Source organism: Lithobates pipiens, unplaced genomic scaffold, assembly GCF_037356315.1.
Source record: "Lithobates pipiens isolate NorthernLeopardFrog02 unplaced genomic scaffold, aLitPip1_a1.2 Scaffold_19, whole genome shotgun sequence".
Taxonomy (NCBI): domain Eukaryota; kingdom Metazoa; phylum Chordata; class Amphibia; order Anura; family Ranidae; genus Lithobates; species Lithobates pipiens.
Window position 1 is genome coordinate 209,810,689 of NW_027507764.1, and position 27,613 is coordinate 209,838,301.

Here is a 27,613-nt window from a genome sequence, read left to right on the forward strand (position 1 = left end):
CATTGGGAAATGCAACGTTGGAATTTAGCTGTCTGAATTTCCGCCAGCCAAAAATTGATAGCATGTTCTCAATTTTCCAGACGGAAAAACTTTCTATCGGAAATTCAGATCGTGTGTATGCAATTTCGGCACACCAAAAATGACGCACGCTCAGATTCAACTACGAGACGGAACATATTGGCTACTGGCTATAGAACTTCCTTTTTCTAGTCCCGTAGTACGTGTTGTACGTCACAGCGTTCTAAACAATCAGAATTTGGTGTGACCGTGTGTAGGCAAGACAGCTTGAGTGGAATTCCATTGGGAAAGACATCAGTGCTTTTTCCGACAAGAATTCCAATCGTGTGTATGCGGCATAAGATTAACCTCTATAGGCAGTGTAGATTATGAAAAAGATTGTATTGAGCAGCACCACAAAGCTGGCAACAGAGCCTTAGTTTATAATGAGCAAATATGACTGTCCCCATGAACAATTGCAAATTGTATCTATAACAAACCTTTTTAAAACAAATTGATATAAACAATAATAAATAAGCAACTTTAAATTATGATAATGTCTTTTACATATATGTCTAAAAATATAATATTTATATATTATTGGTTAATTATATTATTGGTAACACATATTTTAAGCAGAACTCCAGCATTTCCAGCTTTTTTCACATGATAATCCTGCAAATACCACACTTCCTATCCTTGGATGACTACACTCAATCTCCTATAATATCTATAGAGGAAGCCATGGTTGCCCCCAGGCTGGACTTAAAACATGTTTGCCTTTGATTATCTCCATTAGGTAGGGGGGTGATGGGATTAGTAGTTTACAGCAGTAAAATACATTTGTTTTTTTTCTCTCTAGCTCACATGAAATGACAAGGACAATACATTTCTGGCATTAGCAACATATATTTTCTGTACTTGCTGAAAATGTTGTAAGTCTAAAAATAAAAACGGATGTAGCCACAACATCTAAGAACTTCCAAGCTGCAACACATTTGTTTTTTGTTCTTGGTTTAGGTTATCCTTTAGTTGATTATTTTTCAGATTCTTTTTTTGGCCTGAAATCCTTTTTCCAAATTTTCCAAAAAGTTGCAATTTCTTTTACAACTGATTTGATCTGCCAAGTGCAGAAGTGGAACTCACTGATCAAAGCTATGGTACTGTGACTGGCTCCCCTCTGAAGCTAGGTACCCACGTGGGCTTGTAATATAGACATAACACTGGACTCTCAACATGAACCTTTTGGTTTTTGGAAAAGTCTAAACTTGACATTTGTCCTATGAATAATAAATAAACTACTGGATGGGCATAGATGGTTTTTAGTGTTTGTTGTCAGCACTACAAAAATTGGACCATTTTTATAATCTTTGTATGTATGTGGACAATGGGCAGCTTTAACTCTGATAATAAAAAAAGATCCAACATCTGCCCTGCCTTGGTTTGCAGGTTTGCGTGCATGGCCAGCTTAAGAGAAGATTTGGTAATCCATTATTTGTGGGCTGAATTATATAACATTTCTCACTATAAACATGTTACTCTCTTTATGTAAAAGCCATTGTCAGTGTAATTATTTGCAGCATTTATTTATTAATACCTAATATACTTTCTGTTTTATTTTTCTAGGAGAATGTTTCCTACCATCCGGGTTTCATTCTCTGGAGTCGACCCAGATGCCAAATACATTGTGCTAATGGACATTGTGCCAGTGGACAATAAAAGGTACAGATATGCCTATCACAGATCTTCATGGCTGGTGGCCGGAAAGGCAGATCCTCCTTTACCTGCTCGGTAAGTTGTTGCACTACCATTATTATAAAAAATATTTAAAATTATGATTTTTTAACATTTATAGTAACTGAAATAAATCAAAAAATGTCTACGTGTTTAATAGTCTTACTTCAATGAAAGTATTTTATGTAGTTTTGCACAGAGCAGGGAGGGAAAAGAGCCTCTGCCAGATTTTTAGTTTTATTATTAATGTTATTATTATTGTTGTTGTTATCTGTGGCTCTTTTGGGTATATTTCTCAATCTTTCCTGTTAGGACAGAAAATTATGAAAAATTTCTCCAACAGGGACAAAAAAAATCCGCCTGGACAATGCTGATAGCCACAACTGCAAGCAGGCAGCACCTACATGAGAGTGGCAACTCTGCTCTGAATTTATAAGCAGAGCAGTATTGTTGCCACACTATTACAGGAAGCTGCATTAGGTGGACTTCACTGGCAGAATTTATGAGTATTTGTGGGAATTTGCAGGGGGACTGAACGAAAACTGTAAAGTGCAGATATACTTGTAAATAAGTGCGGCAGCACATATTTTTTGAGGCAATAGCTTTACTTTAATATAAAGCTTGACTTGCTGTTTTTTGGTTAGCAACAGAATTCAAAATTCATGCATTAATATATGTGGTTACCTGGTTACATGCCGATCAAATAGTCTCCCTCGCCTAGTACAAGCATGCATTTCAGGAATTTTGACTTCCCTTGTTTTTTCTGGCAAATATCTCAGAAACTGCTGAAACCAGAAAAAATTAACTTGAATTCTCAGCCAGAAGTCAGTACTGGAATCATCCATTACAAAAATGTGTAAGAAATATCTTCTAATAAAATATATAAAAACAAGAAGCCCAGTAATCATTCCACCTGTGACAGTGTGGTAAGATCTGAAAAACATAGCTAATTAATGGCCTCCAAGGACTTCTTAGGGAAATATTAGACCATTATTTGTACCCCCAAAAATAATTATACATAATAATGATTTATTAAAGGTCTGACATACACTATATTGTCAAAAGTATTGGAGTGCCTAATTTTACTACTTAGTCCGTAGGGTTCAATATTGAGTTGGCCCACCCTTTGCAGCTATAACAGCTTCAACTCTTCTGGGAAGTCTGTCCACAAGGTTCAGGAGTATCTATGGGAATGTTTGAACTTTGCGCATTTGTGAGGTCAGGCACTGATGTTGGACGAAAAGGCCTGGCTCGCAGTCTCCGCTCTTATTCATCCCAAAGGTGCTCCATCTGGTTGATATCAGGACTCTGTGAAGGCAGTCAAGTTCCTCCACCCCAAACTTGCTCATCTGTGTCTTTATGGACCTTGATTTGTGCACTGGTCCAAATCCTTTGGTGGAGGGGGGATTGTTTTTCAGGGGTTAGACCTGGCCCCTTAGTTCCAGTGAAGGGAACTCTAAAGGTGTCAACATATCAAGACATTTTGGATGATTTCATGCTTCCAACTTTGTGGGAACAGTTTGGGGATGGCCCCTTCCTGTTCTTACATGACTGCGCACCAGTGCACAAAGCAAGGTCCATGAAGACATGGATGAGTGAGTTTGGCGTGGAGGAACTTGACTGGCCTGCACAGAGTCCTGACCTCAACCCAATAGTACATCTTTAGGGTGAATTAGAGCAGATACTGCGAAACAGGCCTTCCTGTCCAACATCAGTTCCTGACCTCACAAATGCACTTCTGGAAGAATGGTCAAACATTCCCATAGACACACTCCTAAACCTTGTGGACAGCCTTCCCAAAAGATTTGATGCTGTTATAGCTGCAAAGGGTGGGCCAACTCAATATTGAACTACAAACTAAGACTGGGATGCCATTAAAGTTCATTAAAGGCAGGCATCCAATACTTTTGACAATATAGTGTACCTTCTAACCCAGGCTCTCGTTATAAAGTCAGATAAGGAAGATTGAAAAAAAAAAAATAGATTACTAAAGGGGTATTTTAGTTGTTGAAATACTGGTGTGTTGAATGATGATTCTGGGACTCTAGGCTCCGACTCCCAGTAGGAGGGTTTTTACATGTTTCCCAGCATCCTCTGTAGAGTGAAATAGATGAATGAATGGAGAGTCCATAAGCAAGAGAATGGCCTTTACCCCATAACAGCTGCAGCTAATCTTAATCTACCCGCATCTACACAAAATTGATCTTATGATATTATTCAGAGAATTGGTGCTTAAGAATTTATGGGTCATGGTTACTTGCCCAGCAGTACAGCCTATATCCAGGGTGATCAAAATAGTAGATTATGACCAAACTTGACAATAATCTCTTTGGGGAATACAACTCTCTAAGCCAGTGATGGTCAATTTGAAAAATATTAAGGTCCTCAAGTGTGGCCTCCCAACACTTCAACAGGGCCACACAAGTGGCCAAAAATTTCAGCCCTCTGTATTTTTTTTAAGTTTACCTCAATAGTAAGTAGTAGGAAAGTGTGAATAAAATAAACCCCATCACTTGGATCAATGGCAGTAACAGTAACCCAAGCATTGGTGTTAGTGGCCACAATCAAAACCTCCAGTGTTGGTGTCAGTGGCCAAAAAAATAACCCCCACTATTTTTTGCCAGAGACCGTGATAATGATTCCCACATTGATGCCAGTGACCACAATAATATCCCCAAGCAATTTTGTCAGTGGCAGTACTGTAAACCCCCCACCACATTAATGGTCAGTAGCAGTGCTGTTAAACCCCACCCCATCCCACTCCTGCACTGGTGATAAGTTGCAGTGCTACTTAGACTCTTCTAATGGTGGCCAGTGGCATTGCACTTTATAATTCCTCCCAGTGGTGGTCAGCGAAAATGTTTTTTTACCCCCTTCTCCCTTCCTCTTGCACTGGTGGTCAGTAAAAATGTTTTTTACCCCTTCGTCCCTTCCCCTTGCACTGGTGGTCAGTAAAAATGAAATTTAACACCCTTGCAAAGGTGGTCAGTGGTTACCTACCTGATCATATGCTCCTGCCCCACTGCCACTTTTCCAAAAAAAGCTGTGATTTTACTTGTACTGTCGACAGAGATCACTCCATCCAACAGCACCGTTTTAACGGTAAACTGTTATAAATGAAACATAGAAGCTGCCAATGCTTTCTTCTTTTTTTTTAAATGCATTTTGTCTGGCTGCTATGCTCACTCTTTGGCTTCAGTGATTTAATGTAATGCCGCGTACACACGATCGGACATTCCGACAACAAAATCCATGTTTTTTTTCCGACGAATGTTGGCTCAAACTTGTCTTGCATACACACGGTCATACAAAGTTGGTCAGAAATTCTGAAGAAACACGTGACGTACAACACGTACGACTTGAGAAAAATGAAGTTCAATAGCCAGTGCTGCTCTTCTGCTTGATTCCAAGTATGTGCGGCACTTTGGGCATCGGAATTGTGTACACATGATTGGAATTTACACGAATGGATTTTGTTGTCGGAAAATTTGAGAACCAGATCTCAAATTAAGTGTGATGGAAATTGCGAAGGAAAATGTCTGATGGAGCCTACACACGGTCGGAATTTCCGACAAAAGGCTCCCATCAAACAATTTCCGTAGGAAAATCCGACCGTGTGTACGGGGCATTAATGTATAACGGTAATGGTCTTGTAAATATGTTTTTCATTTCTTGAGACCTGGACTAATAAATACAATTTTATATTTTCGTTTTAGTCAGTTAAAGTGGATGTAAACTTGATTCATGAAATTTAAGCTGGGCACATATATCTGCTTTGTTCTGCTGTTATCAGCCTGATAACTTCTGACAAGTTCTCCTGCACATATGATAAAAGCAGCCAGAGTTTTGTGTTGGGGACGATGCTATAAATAGATTAGCAGAGCCCAGGACTATTTAACGATTATTTCTGAAAGTCTCTACCTATGAGGAGCCGGAGTGTGTGCCTTTCCTCCAATCGGCATGCCTAGGCTTCACTGAAGTGCTAACCAGGAATAGAAAATCTCCTAACGCGATCAGAACTTTCTAAACAGTATATATGACATATAAGATAAAGACAGCAGATATACATTTAAAATGTATGTAGGGAGATTTGTTTCATCCCTGTGTATCATCTGAGGCTGTTCACTTCACTGGGTACATGTGAGGGTTTACATCCACTTTGAGGCCGGGTTTACACCATCACCGCATCCGTCTCACAGCAGGGGCCCGGTGCGTCCTGGTTCACTATTTCAGGTTCGATTTCAGCCTGACTTTTGGGCTGAACTCGGACCTGAAACAAAAGACTCACAGTTTTTGTGCAAGATGCACTGGACCTGCTGCGGAGATATGTGAATCGGCTCCGTAGAGAGACGGTCAAAATCTCCTACTATTGCGAATTGGATGCAGTGAACTCGCATCCAATTCGCAATGGTGTGAACCCAGCCTAAATATTTTGTTTTAGCATTTTCAGCCAGCAGGGGGAGCTGTGTGCTCATTTTATATGTATTCCAGGATAATATTATATGCATTGCTGAAAAAAGCTATTGTTTTAAACAGCTTAATAGCACTAATTGTAATTTATACACAGAACAGAATGAGACTGAGTAATGAAGGAGTTGATTACACATAGTCACACAATAAACTATGTGATCAATTCACTTTAATTATCCAATCATGCAAATAAGGCAGCTCCCTGTTTACATATTTTAAACGCACATGATTGGATAATTAAACTGAATATTCACACAATTTTCTGTGTAAGGCTGGCTATACATTATACAATTTTCTTGTAGAATTTTCCTTTAGATTAACCAAAACAAAACCATATCATTTGATGTCAAACCTAAACACTTTCAATTTGTGTGTGATCAGGCAAGCCTTTGTTCTGCATAGCTGAATGTAAATCTAATGGAAATTGAATAAGAAAATTGTATAATGTATGGCCAGCTTAAGGCAGGCCATACACAGTGCAAATTTCCTTCCTTCTCCCATCAACACAGACAGTGGTGACAGGGGAATTCCTCCCACCAAGGAATTGTCTGCTCCCCGCGGGGACAGGCAGGAGAAGACAGTGATTATCGCTAGCGGCTATAGCAGCCTCTAGCGATAATCACAAGAGAATCTGGCAGGCTTGTTGTACCCAAGTTGATCGATCGATCAACTTGGTACATTCAGCCTGCCCATATCCTGCTGAATCGGCCAAGATTTGAACTGTGTATGGCTGGGCTAACATTTTCAGCGGTGCATACTAGCACATTAGGCCATTGTCTTGCAGGTTTTTTTTTTCAGTGGTTTACAACCGCTTTAATTTCTGCCAGTTACACACTTCTAGTCCTAGAGTGACAAAGCTTGCTCAGCTTCTGTATCAGGCAAAAGAAACAAGAGAGGATCGATAATCAAATGCTTTCAATTGTATATTTGACAGCCAAAAAGGGACCGAATAAGAGAAAGTCATTGTTAGGTTTTGCATATCCATTTAAGTCACTAACTTAAAAAAAAAAAGTATGCTTTTGATTTTTTTTGTCCAGATCTGCTCCAGGTCACTAAAGCAGATAGCATTTATAGATATAATTCAAATTCAGCGATGGCAACCCCAGTATTTCTTTCACCACAGGTTTACCATAAATCGTTCCTAAAGGCAAAACATTTTTTTTGGATAGCATAAGGGTGGTATTTAATGCCTGTCAGGTTTTTTTTGGGGGGGGGGGGGGCATGGGGTGCCATCTGTGTCCCATTGAAGAGATTTTCCTTCACTTCCTGTCGTATAGCCAAAACAGGAGGTGAGAATAATCTCCCCAAAGGGAGGGAATCCCAGGCTGTCACAAGGACTAGAACTGATGTACCTATTGGAAGATTTTCCTTTTATTCCTGTTCTGATGCCAATCCAAAATTTGTGATTTTCGATGAGAGACAAGACAAATAGAGAGGGTGATTCTCCCTAAAGTGGGCACAGACAGCAGTAATGCAGATGTTCTAGTCCCTCTCCGCTCTAATTCGAAATGAAAAAAAAAGGTTTCTTTAGTTACACTTTAAGTATTTATGTTGAATATCCTATGTTTCAGATTTGATTTACCAGTCTGTGGCTATTGCTGCTACAATAAACCAAACAAGGTTAAAATAAAAAAAATTCGGCCATGATTATAATCCTAAATGAATTCAGATAACATTGTCATTAAAACCATTTCAAGTCTTAGAAAAGATATATTACACAGATTAAGCTCAAGAGTATTGGAATAATGCTATGAAAATAGAAAAATTGTGCAATAAAATATGATAAAGATTTACTTTAACATAAACAGCAGGCATTTCGTGGTAATTATGTTTTAAAAGCACTTACAGGGAATTCAGTACATGGCTTATGTAGAAAAAGTTTGTTCTACAAAATATGTTGGTTCCACAATACGAATATATATTGACTGAGGAATATTATAGCACTAATCTAATAAAACAGGGTTGTATGTATATATCTAACTACTTTAAAAAGATAAGAGACACTCAAATTATTTTATCCACTATAAAGTTCAATTACACATGTGAAATGTGTATTCAAAAATACTTATACTGTTACGTGTATGACCCATGCAGCAGTTTAGTATAATAGCCAAAACGCAAATCCTCAACATTTTTTTACACGGACTAAGGTATTTATTACTGTACAAAAAAGATTTGCATTGCGTCTGTATTGATTTAAGAGAAACTCAAGTCTCCCTCTCATTATTTCTTACCTTACTTTGTAGTGTTATGCACAATTTACTTAATATTCTAGCCAGCCAATCCAGTATTGTCCTGCTGTGATGCCAGTGTTACATGTCAAGTCCCACATCCATCACCATCTTTGTTGCTGGCGTCATTGGGAGCTGGCCGGATGTTTATGTAACCGCCACTTTGGTGGTTAGGTTATTGATAAATAGTCCACTGCCCCATCAATTCTCTGCATACTTAGGCTATTTACCCATCAAGCAATATTTGTTATGGTTTTCTCCCTTTGCTTCACATCTAGCACAGGGCTAAAAATTATTTGACGTGACTTAGTTAACTAGAGAAAATTAAAGCTACTAACAAAGGCATAAATTATACCAGGAGACTAGTAGTTTGCTGTATGCATTAGCTGCACTTTAATTCCATTATTTCATAAACTAGCATCGTAGATGTGTTTTGAATCTAGCATTATAGTTTTATACAGCTTTTTCACCCTTAGTAAAAATGTATATTGTATGTAGTATAATGTAGAACGTAAGAGAAAAGTTAGTGTAACCACTGAAAGGAAGAAAAATTATGTTGTAAACTGCCCAATCCTGCATCGATCCAATATTGGAAGATCTCCATGCAACCGGGCTGATCCTTTAATCTCAATGAGTTTAGAAATGGAAAATCTTAACCACACATGCACCATTAGACAATAATAAAAACATACAGTAGATGAGCAGATGCCTCCCCACTTGTTGTTTTGCACCTTCTGTGCTGCAGTCGCCCCCAGACCCCCCCCTTTTGCTTACCTGAGCCCGATCCGATCCAGGGATGTGCGTGAGAGCAGCGGCTCCAGCTGCTGACGCTCTCTGCATTGGACAGATTGATAGCAGCAGCAGGAGTCATTGGCTCCCGCTGCTGTCAATCAAAAACTGTGACATGGGAGCGGGGAGCAGAGCCGAGTTTCACTGTCTGCGTCAATGTGTGCAGCAGCTGGACTCTGGAGCAAGCCTACATGGGTGTCCCCATGAAAAGCATCTTTTCATGGGGGCACCTGATGAAGAGGAGGGGCTTGGAGCACCGGTGGGGCACCACAGAAGAAGAGGGTTGGGGCAAAACTATTGCACAGAGCAGGTAAGTATAGGCATGTTTGTTATTTTTATTTAAAACAAAAGGGAGGGTTTACAATCCCTTTGATTTGACAGGGATGTGGCTTTGTGTGTGGCAGCTCTGATTGGCCTAACGCTGTCACATGACTAAAACTTCCCATAGATGGATAGAGTTTTGAATAAAAAGTTTTAGGAAAAGTCTTAGAAAAATTAGTACAGAAATTCTCAGAACTATTGAATGCCATTCAAAAGATTTTGTTTGCTTTTAACATTTGATTTTTGAATGAATGGACGTTACCAAATGAAAACCACCTACACTATTAGAAATTTGTTCATTCAGAAAAAATTATTATTCCTACTCCTTCAAATTTTCACATCATTGTGGTTGAAAAGGAATGTCAATTTGATCCACTATGATAAAAAGAACAAATTTCCTTACATCCTTCTTTTCCTAAACATTTTTAATTGTAATTTTACCCATCTTTGGTCAGCTTAAAGCGGAGCTCGAGTCAGTTTTTTTTTGTTCTCAAAAGCACCCCCGTGATAGTCGCAGCTTATCTAATGCAATCTGATATGTGCTGTATATTTAATCACTTCAGTTATTTATTTATCCATTGCACTGCACCCTCTGTAACATGCAAGCTTGCATCTTCAGTGTGGACATTTGAAGCCCACTCAGAGCTTCTTCTGTGATACGGTGCAACTGACTACCCAGCATGCACCTCCTGATCTCGCGCCTGTGCAGTCGTAATGCTATTGTGCTCAGCAATGCCAAATTTCAATAATAAAATATATTATATAGATTTATTACACACAGAGTGATACATTTCAAGCATTTCTTTTTTTTGATGATTATGGCTTACAGCTAGTGAAAACCCCAAATTCTGGTTCTCAGAAAATTAGAATATTTCATAAGACCAATAAAAAAAAGGAAATGTTGGCTTACTGAAAAGTATGTCCATGTACAGTCCATGATGATTTGGGAGCCATGTCATCTGCTGGTGTTGGTCCACTGTGTTTTACTAACTCCAAAGTCAGCGCAGCCCTCTACCTGGAATTTCTAGAGCACTTCATGCTTCCCTCTACTGACCAGCTTTATGGAGATGCTGATTTCATTTTCAGCAGGACTTGGCACCTGCCCACACTGCCAAAAGTACCAATACCTGGTTTAATGATCATGGTATCACTGTGCTTGATTGGCCAGTAAACTCGCCTCACTTAAACCCCATAGACAATCTGTGGGGTATTGTCAAGAGGAAGATGAGAGACACCAGACCCAACAATGCAGATGAGCTGAAGGTTGCTATCAAAGCAACCTGGGCTTCCATAACACATCAGCAGTGCCACAGACTGATTGCCTCCATGCCACACCATATTGATGCAGTAATTCATGCAAAAGGAGCCCCGACCAAGTATTGAGTGCATACTATACAGGCATACCCCACTTTTAAGTACACAATGGGGTTTATTTACTAAAGCTGGAAAGTGCAAAATCAGATTCACTTCTGCATAGAAACCAATCATCCTCCAGGTTTTATTACAAAAGTTTAATTGAACAAGCTGGAGTTAGAAGCTCATTGGTTTCTATACAGAAGTGAGCCTGATTTTTCACTTTCCAGCTTTAGTAAATAAACCCCATTGTGTACTTAAAAGTGGGATATGCCTGTACTGGACATGAACATACTTTTCAGTAACCCATCATTTCTATATTAAAAATACTTTTTTTTTATTGATCTTATGTATTCTTCAAATTTCCTGCGATACTGAATTTTGGGTTTTCACTAGCTGTAATCATTAAAATAAAAAAAGAAAAGAAATGCTTGAAACATATCACTCTGCGTGTAATGAATCTATACAATATATGAGTTTCACTTTTTGAACTGAATTACTGAAATAAATTAACTTTTTGATGATATTTTCATTTTTAGAGATGTACCTGTGTATACTGCTGAGGACAGGAGGAGAGTATTGAATTGGTTTTTGCTCTACTTTTTATGTATTTATGTAAATTTAGTACAGTTAATATTTCTTTGCTGGATTTATTTATGATCAATTACTGATAATCTGTACCTGTCAACCATAGAAAGCAATAAACAAGCTATTAATATTCCTGAACTAAAAACATTCTGCATGGAAGAAAACTATTAGGAAAGAATAAACTATCAAGAAAGAAAGAAAACTATCAAGGAAAATATTTTAAAAAAGCTGTCCGCATACATTTTTGAAAGCTTTAATTTGTGAAAACGGGCTGCCCAAACTTTTGCACATGCTACATTGTATTATTGTTTTGAATTCAGATAAAATAAAAGATTCATTGTTGATTACATTTTTGCAACAAAAATTTTTTTTTTTTTGTTTTTGTTTTACTGCATGCAAAAAGGTTTCAGTAATTCCTAAAATTGTAAAGAAATATATATTTTTTAAAAGCTAATTATTATTATTAACTATTTATTTTCTATTTTATAAACTAGATTATATGTGCATCCTGATTCTCCATTCACTGGCGAGCAGCTACTGAAGCAAATGGTTTCTTTTGAGAAAGTCAAGCTCACAAACAATGAACTGGACCAGCATGGGCATGTAAGTGTGTACATACTGATAGAAGGTCATATACAGTGCAGACACCAAAATAACACCAGCGCCATCCCAGAGGATTGCATTACTCACCCAACCACAAGTGCTTGAACAGATAAAAAATTGGAGAGGATAGAGGTATTCATGTGTGATATGATTAGAGGAAGACGCATGCACAGCTTTTCAAGCAACAGAGATAGTAGAGTGTCTTGTTAATTGTCAAACATTCAGCACATATGTCTATAGTATTTGTAGTGTTAACGCAGATATTCTTCATGTGCTGTGTTTTATGTTTAGCTTTCCACACTGCCAACAAAAAGATATTACAAAACCCTTGGAATTCCTGAAAAACAGACCATAAAACATATGTGTATGTACATACACACACACTTAATGGTCTAATATTTAGATATTCTTTTGGTTTTTATCATTTGTTATTTTGTCATTCGGATTTACAAACTAAAGAGAAGATATACTCACTCATTGTACCATATTACCCTTAAACCAATTCTGTTTCACAAAAACAGTGCAAATTCGGTAAATCTGGATAGTGAGTTTGTAGGTAATGACTGAGCTCTGGCCACAGAATTTTAAATCACATCTTTCATTTCAAATTTTAGGTCACAGCTCATTTTGACCATAATGCACTAATTTTCCTAATGCCATTCTTTTTTTCCCATATTACTGAAGACATTTTGGCAAAATCATTTGCCCAGTGTCAGGTGCCTTCAGATATTTAACAGACTTGCATTTGTTATATTTGTCGTTTTTATGGTGTGATTTTCCAACCTGCCTACAGCCTGTGTTCCCTCTGTTTTATATGCCACAGTGGAGATCATTTTTGTATCAGAAGCCCCTGGGCTATGATGAAAATTCTGAATATCTCGCACAATTAAAGGCACTTAGGGCTATTTTTATTTTGTGGTTTGGCACTCATTTGTATGTCTATACTCTGAGTTGCTTCCAATTACCAATTGAAGGAAGCTTGAGTGTTTGAAAGCTGCCTCACCAGAACAAGTGAGCTTGTTTGATGAATTCCTTGTGTTTGTACCATTGGAAATTCCAGAGCTTTTTAATGTGCGTTTTTGGAGTACACACTCTTGTGGGATCAACAGTCTAGCGCACACAGGCAGTATATGAAGATTTCACTAGGGGCATTATACACATGCACATAATGACACAATGAAACTGTCCAACTCCTCTGGCCACCGCTGGTCAAACAAACCTGAAAAGATGCGCTGGATGCCCAAGGCTTGCATGTATTCCATAATCGATGAATAATGACAGAAACAGATATGTCAACTTTTGCGCAATATCGAAACACATTTTTACATTTAGTATTGGTCTTTTAGATTATCCTGAATTCAATGCACAAGTACCAGCCAAGGGTCCATATTATCAAGAAGAAGGACCACACTGCATCTCTACTGAATTTAAAATCAGAAGAATTTAGGACATTTATCTTTCAGGAAACCGTTTTTACTGCTGTCACAGCCTATCAAAACCAACTGGTAAGTTCATCGTCATACAAAAATGGGGAAGTGATTACTCTTATACGATACAGCTCCCATCATATACACAATTACTATGATATCAAGCTCAAAGATTTTTTTGCAGGTAGTGCTAAAAAGAAGCAATTAATAGCCAATGTTTTTAAGTTCAATTTCTTCTTAGTGCTCCTTTATCAGTAATGAAGTCATGTCAAAGCATATTACAAATATCTAGTGGCGTAATTAATGAATGTTGGAGAAAAAGCAAGCAAATTGCCATGGATAAAAATACAGCTATTCATAAATCATTTGAATAAGTACATTTTCCGCCTTTTCACGTCTGTTGCTAAGGGTATGATTCAATTTACTTTGTCATTATTAGATAAAGGATAAACACATTACATTTTCAACAAACTATCTCATAATTTTGGATTTAAAGGTCAGGTTTCAATCTAAGTAGTCAAACCACTATGACAGAGTTGACATGCAGGTCAAATGACATGCTCAGAGATGTCTTTTGATAGATATTTATATTTATTGCTGTCTGTGGGCCAAGCCATATGTAGCCCATGTTTCCAGCTTTTACAAACATACCCAATAAGGCCTATTTAAAAAAAAAAAATAATAATAATAATTCTTCATAAAAAAATATAAAATATACTTTCAACATGCAAACCCTATTTAGATTTCCAATGTGCACATCAAGCGCTTTAACAATCCATTTTATCCTGTTTATATATATTTTTTGTTTATTATAAATTATGATTAAAAAATAGATTGAAGGTTACACAAAATATTAAACAGAATTACCAAATTATTTTTTGGATTGCATTTACATTTGAAACCATATGTAAATGGATATTCTGTCACAAATCCAAAGTTTAAATACACTAACAAACTCTTTAAAAGTAAATATATGTAATGAGTTATGAACCCACAAAAAAAGACCCAAACTACATAATATTAGATGTAAGCAGAATGCCAATGTAATTGAAATGATCTCGGGCATTTGGCATGTCCTGCAGTACAGTGACACAAAAACACTTCAGTGAGCAAAAAGTAAGCTTTATATATTAATAGAATAATTAAAGTATACTTAAAAACAAGAAAAAATTTAATATGTTGTAGCAAAGCAAGTAAAACACAATTCCTGTTCATTTTACCAAACTGATATCTCAAACCATGTTATCAGCCTTCCCAGCTATTTTCTGGAACTACAAGCACTCCTCTCTCCATATAATGGAGATAAGAAAATTAGATGCTTTTAGTCCAAATCAGGAGAACAGCATAGGGTGACAAAGCTCTCATCCATTGATACAGTACAGTGAGCAAGTGTTGTTAAAAAGAAAACCAACACTAAGGGGGAACCTCTGGGGGAATCAAAGATGGAAAAGGATCTGTGGGTCCTAGTAGATGACTGATTCAGCAATAGCATGTAATGCCAAGCTGCAGAAAGCAAGGGCCATCAGACTATTAGTGTACATTAAAAAGGAGATTTACTCAAGAGATAAAACGATAATTCTACCACTTTACAAGACCCTGGTTTCGGCCACATCTTGAGTATGCTGTCCAATTCTGATCACCAATCCTCAGGAAGGATGTCATTTGAACTGTAGAGAGTCCAGAGAAGGGCAACAAAGTTAATAAATGGGCTAGAGGACCTCAGATATGAGGAAGGACCACAAAAATCTAACTTTTTCTCCCTAGAGAAGTAACACTTAAAAAGGGATATGACAGCAATATACAAAATTTTAAATGGGGGACTCTAGCATTGGGGGGAAAACTTTTTAATCTTAGCTCTCTAAAAAAAAGACACGCAGCCACACAATGAAGTTGGACGAGAAATGGTTCAATCTTAAACTGTGTATGGGTTTTTTACTGTTAGTGTGGTAAAGATGTGGAATTCTCTACCACAATTTGTGGTGTCAGCGGGAAGTGTGGAAAAGGCCATAAAGCTTTTAAATGTGTTTCTTTGTAAACACAGTGTATAGGGTTATGAAAAACAGTAGTCACAAACACACACTTAAGCCCCATACACACTATCAGATTATCTGCTGATTTTTTCCTTCAGATTTACCAAAACCATGTAGTAGAAGGGCCTGCCTGATTGCATACACATTGAAACTCCTAAGGTTTGTCCTCATATTATATGGTTTTGGTAAATCTGAAGGAAAAACTCAACAGATAATCTGATAGTGTGTATGGGGCTTAAGGCTGAAGTGGATGTACCGATGTCTTTGTTCAGCTTTACCAACTATGTAACTACTGTATATAATATTACAGTCACCACATGTAAATGACTGGTAAGCTTCAAGATATTACATTTTATTTTTGGTTTTAGATTTGCTTTAAATGTTGTAAAATATATTTTAAAGATGATCAACAGCACAAAACCATATTACAGCATCACACCAACAGGTCCCTAAAGAAGAAATGTTCATGTATTGCAGAAACCTACTGACAATTCTTTTATTTCTATTTTGTTTTCAACATTTTACCTGGGCTAGTAGTGATCATACTGCTATTTAAGTCTGTATATTACAATGTTCATAGGGTAACTAAATCATACAATCTATGATTTTCATAGTAACAAAATAATTGTTAGATTTCATTTTACCTGAATTGTAGACACTTGGATATTTGCTTTTTTTATATTTAGAATAAATATTCCTCTCCTAGAATGGAAAGCTTTACAATAGTTTTACAAGGGCATAAAAAACTGTTATAAAATGTTGTAGGCTTACACAAATAGAAGAATGTAGTATTTCTAAGAGATAATGACAGAGAAAATAATAGTGGGAGTTTGTGATTTTATGAGGGTTAATTGTTTGTAGGATGGTTGGGAATGGTGCCGATGTGTCAAACCTGGAGTCATTGTGTGGCCTTGTCTTTATAGATAACCAAACTGAAAATTGACAGTAACCCTTTTGCCAAAGGATTCCGGGACTCCTCCAGGCTCACTGATATTGAGAGGTAATTGGAACTGCATGCTTACATATATGATAAGATAAAGTAATGGTAGTCTGTGTCATTTTCTTTGCATTGTTCGAAACTTCAAGTTTAGAAATTATACACATATTTATTTACTCATTATCATTTCCACTTTCCTTTTTAGATTTAATAATTACAAAAGGATGTTTAAAATTAACTAAAAAATTATTAAATCTTACACTTTACAATTATTTAGAATTGAAACTTGCCAATCTATATAGTGTGTGTGTGTGTGTGTGTGTGTGTATGTAGAAAAAAATGGGCAAAGAAAGCCGCTATCAAAAACAGTCAGACATACTGTGCAATACAACTTAAAACACAATATATGCAGCACTAATAGTAATATTTATACATAAAATGTTGAGATTATGCGGTCATTCAAAACAGTCCAAAAATAAGAAAAATTCCGTGCAATCGTAACAGTGGTTCTGGTCATGGAAAACAATAATGATCCAATTTCACTGTGTGATCCACCACCAATGTAAGATGGACTCTTACCGGAGTTGAAGGACTCTATTATGGAGTAAATTGCACCTAGTATAGTGTATCCACATATATCAAGCATCTAGGAATTATATATCATCCAGGAACATCTTAATGAATCACATAAAATCTGGGTACATCTCAATGGATTTGGTGAAATATCCATGAAGACAACCCATTTCACTATATCCATTGAGATGTACCCGGATTTTATGTGATTCATTAAGATGTTTTTGATTCCTAGATGCTTGAAATATGTGGATACACTATACTAAGCACAATTGACTCCGTAACAGAGTCCTTCAACTCTGGTAAGAGTCCACCTTACATTGGTAGTGGATCACAAGGTGGAATTGGATCACTATTGTTTCTATGGCCGGAAACCACGGTCACAATTGCATGGAATTTTTCTTCTTTTTGCACTGTTTTGAATTACCACATATTCTCGGCAATTTATGTATAAATATTACTATTAGCGCTGCATATTTTGTGTTTTAATATATATATATATATATATATATATATATATATATATATATATATATATATATATATATATACACACATTTTGTGTTCTGTGTTGTGTTAAAAAAAATTCTCTTGTCCTGAAAAATATTACCCCATTTCAACAGGTTTAAGGCTGATAACAACAGAATCCAAAGTGTTTAGACCCATGCAGTCCTGTTCATTACCTGCAAGTGTCTTATCAGTGGCCTGGTATTTAAGGAAGGGGTCCAAAAAATTTTGAGGTGCCCCATTTATAGCTGTCGGAATCAAAGTTGGTAGATGATGGGTAGCTAAGGTATATGTAAATCCTGACAATAAACTTAGCTTATTTTCCCCCCGTTTAGCGTTAAATATACCATGGAAAGTGTTTTTTTTTAAATCTGATAATTGCAAGAAATACCCGTTGAGCTTGTCAGAAATTCAGAGATGTCCTTTGTCTTGTTCATTCGTCTTATGTTATCTCAAGTAGTGATGGACGAACTTCCGACGGGACGTTTCGCGAAAGCGAAATGCGAACGGACCCAAACGTTCGCGAAACCGAACGTTCGCCGCGGGCCCCATTGACTTCAATGGGAGGCGAACTTTGCAAACCTTCATGTCGAATTTGCGGCCACGTGGTAATTATTAGGGGGTAAAACGTAGTCCCACCATCTGGACAATGACATAATACATGTATGAGGTGAATTTGGGATCGATAACTACAAGCATTTTTATTTTATTTGGGAAATTGTTCTAACAATTCAGGACTATGGAGCTAATGAAGGCAATGGAGGAGAGGGAAGGTCAGGGACCAGGGTAGGCAAAGAAGAGGGTGCAGGAGATGATCACCAGCAGCGTGACATACCGGAATGACACATGCACCGTGATAGAGGCATCTGACAGCAGCACCGTAATACAGAGCACTGACAGCAGCACCGTGACATACAGCGCTGACAGCAGCACCGTGACATACAGCGCTGACAGCAGCACCGTGACATACAGCGCTGACAGCAGCACCGTGACATACAGCGCTGACAGCAGCACCGTGACATACAGCGCTGACAGCAGCACCGTGACATACAGCGCTGACAGCAGCACCGTGACATACAGCGCTGACAGCAGCACCGTGACATACAGCGCTGACAGCAGCACCGTGACATACAGCGCTGACAGCAGCACCGTAAGCAGCCCCAGGAGGAAGTCAGCACAGCACAGGGATGGTGTGATCCCCTCATAATAAGAACCCCCAGGAGGAAGTCAGCACAGCACAGGGATAGTGTGATCCCTTCATAATAAGAACCCCCAGGAGGAAGTCAGCACAGCACAGGGATATCATAAGCAGCCCCAGTAGAAATATGACACCGCTCAACCTCTTCAAAGAGGAGGGTAGGGGCATATAGTACGGTGTGCTTTTTTGGGTCAAGGAAGTGAGCCAAATGAATTAAGAAGGTCTGTGTGCTTGATTCAAAAAATAGTTTATAGACATATACATGGTCTACTGGTCACATGTGTTGAATTCCTCCGAGATCCATGCCTCATTCATTTTTAGAAATGTGAGGTAGTTAACACTGTGGTGAGCTAGGCGAGTACGCTTATCGGTCACAATCCCCCCTGCTGCGCTGAACGTCCTTTCGGACAGGACACTGGATGAGGGGCAAGCCAACAGTTCGATTGCAAATTGGGCAAGCTCTGGCCAGAGGTCAAGCCTGCCCACCCAGTAGTCTAGGGGTTCATCACTCCTCAGAGCGTCCACATCGGCCGTTAACCCAATGTAGTCGGACACCTGACGGTCTAGGCGTTCCCTGATGCTGGATCCGGATGACACCTGTCGATGGGTCGGCTGAAAGAATGACCTCATATCCGAAGTCACCAACACATCTTCAAACCGGCCTCTTCTTGCAGGCGCTGTTGGATTGGTACCCGCAAATCCTTCTCTGGGAGTGGGAATTGCTCCTCTGCCAGCGCACGCAAAAGCAGAATGCAGCATTTCTCGAAGCAAGGCCTGGAAGTGCTGCATTCTGACAGCCCTCTGCGACGGCGGTAACATTTCCGCCATTTTGTGTTTGTACCGGGGGTCTAAGTACGTTGCCACCCAGTACTGGTCCTTGACCCTCATGCTTTTTATACGGGGGTCCCTATTAAAACACTGGAGCATGAAGGCCCCCATTTGCACTAAAGTGGAAGCGGTGTGGTGGCCTGGCTCCTGCTCATCATCCAGGATAATGTCGTCCTCTTCATTCTCCTCTCCCCATCCTCGCACAACAGGGATCCCAGAAAGGTTTAAAGCATGCTCTTCTTGCTCCTGCTCATCCGCCCCGGCACCATCCTCCTCTGACTCCTCATCAGACTCCTGTTGTTGACTTGTCTCAGATAGAGTAGCCCCCCCTGGGAATTCATCCAGCATTGCGACTTCCTCATCTTCCCGCTCCTGCTCCTCCACAGCCTGATCAATGACACGACGCAATGCACGCTCCAGAAAGAAGGCATAAGGTACCATGTCACTGATGGCGCCATGGCTGCGACTGACCAGTTTGGTGATCTCCTCAAATGGCCGCAGAAGTCTGCATGTGTCGCGCATGAGCAGCCACTGGCGCGGTGAAAAAAAACCCAGCTCCCCAGAACCGTTTCTTTCGCAGAGTTCATACAGGTAGACGTTAACTGCACGTTTCTGCTGGAGCAGCCTATCAAGCATATAGAAGGTTGAGTTCCATCGCGTCGGGCAATCGCAAATAAGACGTCTGACCGGCAGATGGTGTCGCCGCTGAATGTCAGCAAGGCGAGCCATGGCCGTGTAAGATCTTCTGAAATGGGCCGAGATTTTCCTTGCCTGCCGCAAGATGTCCTGGACCCCAGGGTATTTGACAAGGAATCGCTGCACGACCAAGTTTAAGACGTGTGCCATGCACGGCACGTGCGTGATTTTGCCCTGTTTCAATGCGCTAAGCAGATTGGCACCGTTGTCACACACCACTTTACCAACTGTCAAATTGAGCGGTGTTAGCCATTCATCTGCCTGTGAACGCAAAGCTGAAAGGAGTGCCGGGCCAGTGTGGCTCTTTGCTTCCAGGCACAACAGACGCAGCACGGCATGGCAACGTCTCACCTGGCATGTGGAATAGGTTCTGGGGAGCTTGGGCGGTGCAGTGGAAGAGACGCTAGCAGCGGAAAAGGAGGAGGCAGCTGAGGAGGAGAGGGAGGAGGATGGAGTAGGAGGAGGAGAAGAAGAGTCAGGCCTGCATGCAATCCGTGGCGGTAAAACCAAATCTACACGGGTGCCACGGGTTACATGCTTGACGGCCGTCAGAAGGTTCACCCAGTGGGCAGTAAAACTGATATACCTTCCCTGCCCGTGTTTGCTAGACCACGTGTCTGTGGTCAGATGTATCTTGGCACCGACACTGTGTGCCAGAGATACATTCACTTGCCGCTGAACATGGCCATATAGCTCTGGGATGCCCTTCTCTGAGAAATACTTCCTTCCTGGGACCTTCCATTGTGGTGTTCCAATGGCCACAAATTTGCGAAAGGCCTCCGAGTCCACCAGTTTATATGGCAGTAGTTGGCGGGCTATGAGTTCTGACAAGCCAGCCGCCAACCGTTGGGCAAGAGGGTTATCCGGCGTCATCATTTTTTTACGCTCAAACATTAGGCCCACGGAAGCCTGCCTTTTTGCAGAAAAATGTGAGCTTGGCGTGATGGAAGGTGGAGTGGAGGACAATTGTGAGGAGAGAGGAGAAGGAGAAGTAGAAGACGAGGCTGGACGGTGAGAGCCTGCAGTGTGGCTTTGTGTGTTCCGTTGCTCCCACTGGGCTCGGTGATGGCTGCTCATGTGCCTTCTTAAGGCGGTCGTCCCTAGGTGAGTATTGGGCTTACCGCGACTAACGCGTTGACTGCAAAGATTGCAGATGGCAACGCTATTGTCAGCAGCGGACACGTTAAAAAAAGCCCACACTGCGGAGCCATGTGCCGGTGTCCTGGGAGCGCCAGATGTGACCGTACATGGTCGATGACTCGCTCCTGATACATTTGCAGTCTGCTTTGTCCCTGCTGTGCAATGTAAGTCATTGCTGCTTCTCCTCCCTATCTGCTGGTCCATATCTCCCTCTGAACTCCCCTCCTCTTCCTCTCTTGTGGGCACCCACGTGACATCACTAGACACGTCATCATCAACGTCACCTTCCCCACCGCTATAAGTAGAGATCTCGGAGTAGGCAGCAACACCGGGGACCAACCTCCTCCTTGGGCTGATCTGGGTACTGGCGTCAGACTGCTGAGTAGCGCTTGTTGCTACCTCCTCTTCCTGATCCAATACCAAGAGTGGCTGCGCATCAGAAATGTCCTCTTGATATGGATCGGAAAATAATTCCAGTGACTCAAGCGGAAGGTATGTGGTGGTGGTGGTGGTGGTCGTGTTGTTGGTGGTAGTGTCTTTGGGGGTGCACATAGCAGAGAGTGAAGAAGAGGGTGCAGATCGAGAGGATGAGGAGGGTGCAGAAGAGTAAGGCTGAGCGAGCCACTCAACCAAGTCTGGTGCATCCTTTAAAGTAATTGAACGCACCTTCTGCAACTTCCCACTTTGGCTCAAGCCTGTTGCTCCTGCCCTACCCCTACCACCCCTGCGGAAGGGCCTGCCTCTTCCTCTGCCTGTCATTTTTTAAATGACCCTGTGACAAAACTCTTAGTCCCTATACCGATGAAGGACTGCTGCAGTATAGGGCAGCGGTCAGCAGTGGTGCACGTCAACCCTATCTATTGTGGACCGATAGCGGTCCTTACAGAACAGCAGACTGTACCGCACTCAAGCCTATGTACCGTAGCACCCTATACCAAGTTACCAGTCCTTATAAGAACTTTTGTGGACCAAGCAGGTTGTGTATTAGTGTTTAGCAGACTGTACGTCAGTCCCTATACCGCTGAAGGACTGCTGCAGTATAGGGCAGCGGTCAGCAGTGGTGCACGTCAACCCTATCTATTGTGGACCGATAGCGGTCCTTACAGAACAGCAGACTGTACCGCACTCAAGCCTATGTACCGTAGCACCCTATACCAAGTTACCAGTCCTTATAAGAACTTTTGTGGACCAAGCAGGTTGTGTATTAGTGTTTAGCAGACTGTACGTCAGTCCCTATACCGCTGAAGGACTGCTGCAGTATAGGGCAGCGGTCAGCAGTGGTGCACGTCAACCCTATCTATTGTGGACCGATAGCGGTCCTTACAGAACAGCAGACTGTACCGCACTCAAGCCTATGTACCGTAGCACCCTATACCAAGTTACCAGTCCTTATAAGAACTTTTGTGGAACAAGCAGGTTGTGTGTTAGTGATTAGCAGACTGTACGTCAGTCCCTATACCGCTGAAGGACTGCTGCAGTATAGGTGAGCGGTCAGCAGTGGTGCACGTCAACCCTATCTATTGTGGACCGATAGCGGTCCTTACAGAACAGCAGACTGTACCGCACTCAAGCCTATGTACCGTAGCACCCTATACCAAGTTACCAGTCCTTATAAGAACTTTTGTGGACCAAGCAGGTTGTGTATTAGTGTTTAGCAGACTGTACGTCAGTCCCTATACCGCTGAAGGACTGCTGCAGTATAGGGCAGCGGTCAGCAGTGGTGCACGTCAACCCTATCTATTGTGGACCGATAGCGGTCCTTACAGAACAGCAGACTGTACCGCACTCAAGCCTATGTACCGTAGCACCCTATACCAAGTTACCAGTCCTTATAAGAACTTTTGTGGAACAAGCAGGTTGTGTGTTAGTGATTAGCAGACTGTACGTCAGTCCCTATACCGCTGAAGGACTGCTGCAGTATAGGTGAGCGGTCAGCAGTGGTGCACGTCAACCCTATCTATTGTGGACCTATAGCGGTCCTTACAGAACAGCAGACTGTACCGCACTCAAGCCTATGTACCGTAGCACCCTATACCAAGTTACCAGTCCTTATAAGAACTTTTGTGGACCAAGCAGGTTGTGTATTAGTGTTTAGCAGACTGTACGTCAGTCCCTATACCGCTGAAGGACTGCTGCAGTATAGGGCAGCGGTCAGCAGTGGTGCACGTCAACCCTATCTATTGTGGACCGATAGCGGTCCTTACAGAACAGCAGACTGTACCGCACTCAAGCCTATGTACCGTAGCACCCTATACCAAGTTACCAGTCCTTATAAGAACTTTTGTGGACCAAGCAGGTTGTGTATTAGTGTTTAGCAGACTGTACGTCAGTCCCTATACCGCTGAAGGACTGCTGCAGTATAGGGCAGCGGTCAGCAGTGGTGCACGTCAACCCTATCTATTGTGGACCGATAGCGGTCCTTACAGAACAGCAGACTGTACCGCACTCAAGCCTATGTACCGTAGCACCCTATACCAAGTTACCAGTCCTTATAAGAACTTTTGTGGAACAAGCAGGTTGTGTGTTAGTGATTAGCAGACTGTACGTCAGTCCCTATACCGCTGAAGGACTGCTGCAGTATAGGTGAGCGGTCAGCAGTGGTGCACGTCAACCCTATCTATTGTGGACCGATAGCGGTCCTTACAGAACAGCAGACTGTACCGCACTCAAGCCTATGTACCGTAGCACCCTATACCAAGTTACCAGTCCTTATAAGAACTTTTGTGGACCAAGCAGGTTGTGTATTAGTGTTTAGCAGACTGTACGTCAGTCCCTATACCGCTGAAGGACTGCTGCAGTATAGGGCAGCGGTCAGCAGTGGTGCACGTCAACCCTATCTATTGTGGACCGATAGCGGTCCTTACAGAACAGCAGACTGTACCGCACTCAAGCCTATGTACCGTAGCACCCTATACCAAGTTACCAGTCCTTATAAGAACTTTTGTGGAACAAGCAGGTTGTGTGTTAGTGATTAGCAGACTGTACGTCAGTCCCTATACCGCTGAAGGACTGCTGCAGTATAGGGCAGCGGTCAGCAGTGGTGCACGTCAACCCTATCTATTGTGGACCGATAGCGGTCCTTACAGAACAGCAGACTGTACCGCACTCAAGCCTATGTACCGTAGCACCCTATACCAAGTTACCAGTCCTTATAAGAACTTTTGTGGAACAAGTGAGTTGTGAATGTTTAGCAGACTGCAGCAGAAGGGCAGCAGTCAAGTATAATATCCTTTCTATATTTGGAAGAAAGAATATTATACATGTACAAGCCTATTACTGTACCACTGATACCAGTCCTGAAAAGAACCTTTGTGGAACTAATAATAACAGCAAGTCTTTAAAATTACCCTCACTGCCTGACAACACTGCTTCCTTCCTGTCCCTATACAAATTGGCAAAAAAAGAGAACGATTAGTGGTTACTGGAACAGCTCTTTTGTGGACCTTGATAGTAACAGCTAATGATGATGATGATGATGATGATGATGAAAGACTAATCTGGCTGTCCCTGTAGCATACACCGTCCTTTCCCTTTCTCTAAACTAACAAAAGACACTCAGGCTGCTGCAAGAATCAGCAGCACAGCAAACCTATCAACACCTAACACCTATACCAGTCCTGAAAAGAACTTTTGTGTACCAAATAGCTAGTGGTTTATCTCTCCCTACTCCACACAGGAACCTGTCCCTATCGTAACAGAAGAAAGAATGTAAAATGGCCACCGGATCGGGTGTATTTATAGGTTAGGGGGAATGTACAAGTGTCCATGTGCTGTCATGTCTCAATTGGCTGTCCTGTATCACATGATAAACGTGTCACCAAAGGTTAAAGTTCTTGTATACATTAAACACGTAAGTCCGCCGCGGCGAACGACGGAAAAAGGCGTTCGAACGTGCGGACCGCGAATGTCGGAAATTCGCCGCGAAACGACCGCCGGGCGAAACGTTCGTCCATCACTAATCTCAAGGACTCCTCCCAGTTCCTGTCTTGGCCTACAGAAATTTTAATCTCTATGTTGTCAGCTGAGGAAGGGAGAGGGATTCAGTAGTTTAACAACAGACCACAGGACAGCACTGGCACTATTCCTTGTTATTTCACTCAAGAAATAGGCATGTGGTATCAGTCCATAAGAGGCATTTAGGAGCTTAATGCATTTCTGGCAAATCAACAGGTATTACCTGTATATGCAGAGGTTTAAAGTGGAAGTAAACTCCCCTATCGTTTTCAGCCAAGGAAGCTGCCATCTTTGCCTCTGTTTAATCTTCAACTGCTATGGTGCTGCACATGTGATTCGTTATGACGCCAGCCACTGGATGGTTTGATAGTTTGGCTAAGAGCACAGCCAATGTGCAGTTAGCATTCTCGGCATGCCTTTTTTTTTAACTGTTTACAAGCGATGGGTTTACTTCAATTTTAGTTCTCTCTCTGGAGAGCCTAATCACAAAACCTCAAAAAAAAGGGATTAATGGAAGTATTGTTCTTTTACAATACATTTGCTGTAATCTAAAATCATTATTATGTGGGCAGTTTTCGTACTATAGATATTTTCTAAGTAAAGGGGAAAAAATTAATCATTTGTCATATTAACATCAAAGGTCAGTATTTTCGTTTCGTTCATTGTATTAAAAAAAGGTCAGTAACTAAAACATTCAGTAAACTGAGATTTGAAAAAGGTCATAACAAGTATCTTTCAAATCATGCACATTTGAGGAAAATTGCTATACTATTTTGGGACCAGAACATAGAACATAGTACAGTTTTTTTACATACATTATTTACAGCTACAAATACATTTTGCACTTAAGCCTAGTACACACGGGCCAAATGTTGGGCCAATGGCTATGAGCACTGACTAGAGTGTTCTGGCGGGGGGGGGCCTTCTCCTGTCAGAACACAATAGCTCACCGGGGGAGATCACTGTACTAGCGCCAGATTGTTAGTACAGCGGCTCTGACCTGAGCTGTCAACCCGGCGGGTTGAACAAAAAAAAACTGATAGTGTCTACTAGGCTTAACTCTGCTTGGTTCTAGATTCCACTTGGAATATTATCTGCTATAAAGGGAAGATTTATAGAAAGTAGGGACTGTTCAGTATGCAAAGTGAAGGCTCACCGGGCTTAATAAAATTTGTAACTGAGAAAATGCATTTTACTATGCAGTGGTGCTGAGATAATAGGTAACTTTTGACCAGACTGTCAGCAGCAATTGCCTTGTGTGGTCTAATTGACACAATGGTGAAAGATATGGTTTAATAAAATTGCATACAGTAGATCAATAAAATTAACATATTTATCGGAGTACTACATGCACCTTAATTTTAAAAGGGAAGTTTCAGGAAAGAAAAACCTACATTTTAAATAAAGATCTTTGAAGAAAAATAAGGGTCACAGGCTATCAATGCAGCCTTAATTAGTGCCCATCTGCAGCCTCACCAGTGCCCATCAATGCAGCCTTACCATTGCCCATCAATACAACCTGATCAGTGCCCATCTGCAGCCTCTCCATTGCCCATCATTGCCGAAAGAAATCTTGGCTTACCTCAGCCTACAGTTAGCGAGACCATCCCATGGCCTATCTACTCCACATCAGCCAGGACCCACTCTCTTGATATAAGTACCACTTCCTGCCCAGGCCAATTCTGACATTTCTCTCCTACATGTAAAATTCCTAATTTTTTTGCTAGAAAATTACATAGAACCCCCAAAAATTATATATGTTTTTTTAGCAAAGACCCTAGAGAATACAATGGCGGTCATTGCAACTTTTTATCTCGCACGGTATTTGCGCAGCAATTTTTCGAACTCGTTTTTTTCAGAAAAAAAAACAGTTTCATGCTAAAAAAAAAACAAATCAGTAAAGTTAGCCCAATTTTTTTGCATAATGTGAAAGAGGAGGATACGCAGAGTAAATAGATACCCAACATGTCACGCTTCAAAATTGCACGCGCTCGTGGAATGGCGCCAAACTTTGGTATTTAAAAATCCCCATAGGCGACGCTTTAAAATTTTTTACTGGTTACATGTTTTGGGTTACAGAGGAGGTCTAGGGCTAGAATTATTGCTCTCGCTCCAACGTTCGCGGCGATACCTCACATGTGTGGTTTGAACACCGTTTTCATATGTGGGCGGGACTTACGTATGCGTTCGCTTCTGTGTGCGAGCTCACGGGGACAGGGGCGCTTAAAAAAATTTTT

At 40.8% G+C, this 27,613-nt stretch overlaps 1 protein-coding gene across 2 annotated transcripts in view; it reads left to right on the forward strand.

The window, feature by feature from the left end:
- The window catches only part of TBX20 (T-box transcription factor 20), a 60,355-nt gene that overhangs the window by 15,150 nt on the left and 17,592 nt on the right, over positions 1-27,613 (forward strand). For both annotated transcript variants that reach the window (XM_077491671.1, XM_077491672.1), the window contains exons 3-6: positions 1,624-1,788; positions 11,978-12,086; positions 13,433-13,591; positions 16,467-16,543. In XM_077491671.1, coding sequence (XP_077347797.1) covers positions 1,624-1,788; positions 11,978-12,086; positions 13,433-13,591; positions 16,467-16,543 — 510 coding nt within the window. The remainder of the gene's footprint in view (positions 1-1,623; positions 1,789-11,977; positions 12,087-13,432; positions 13,592-16,466; positions 16,544-27,613) is intronic.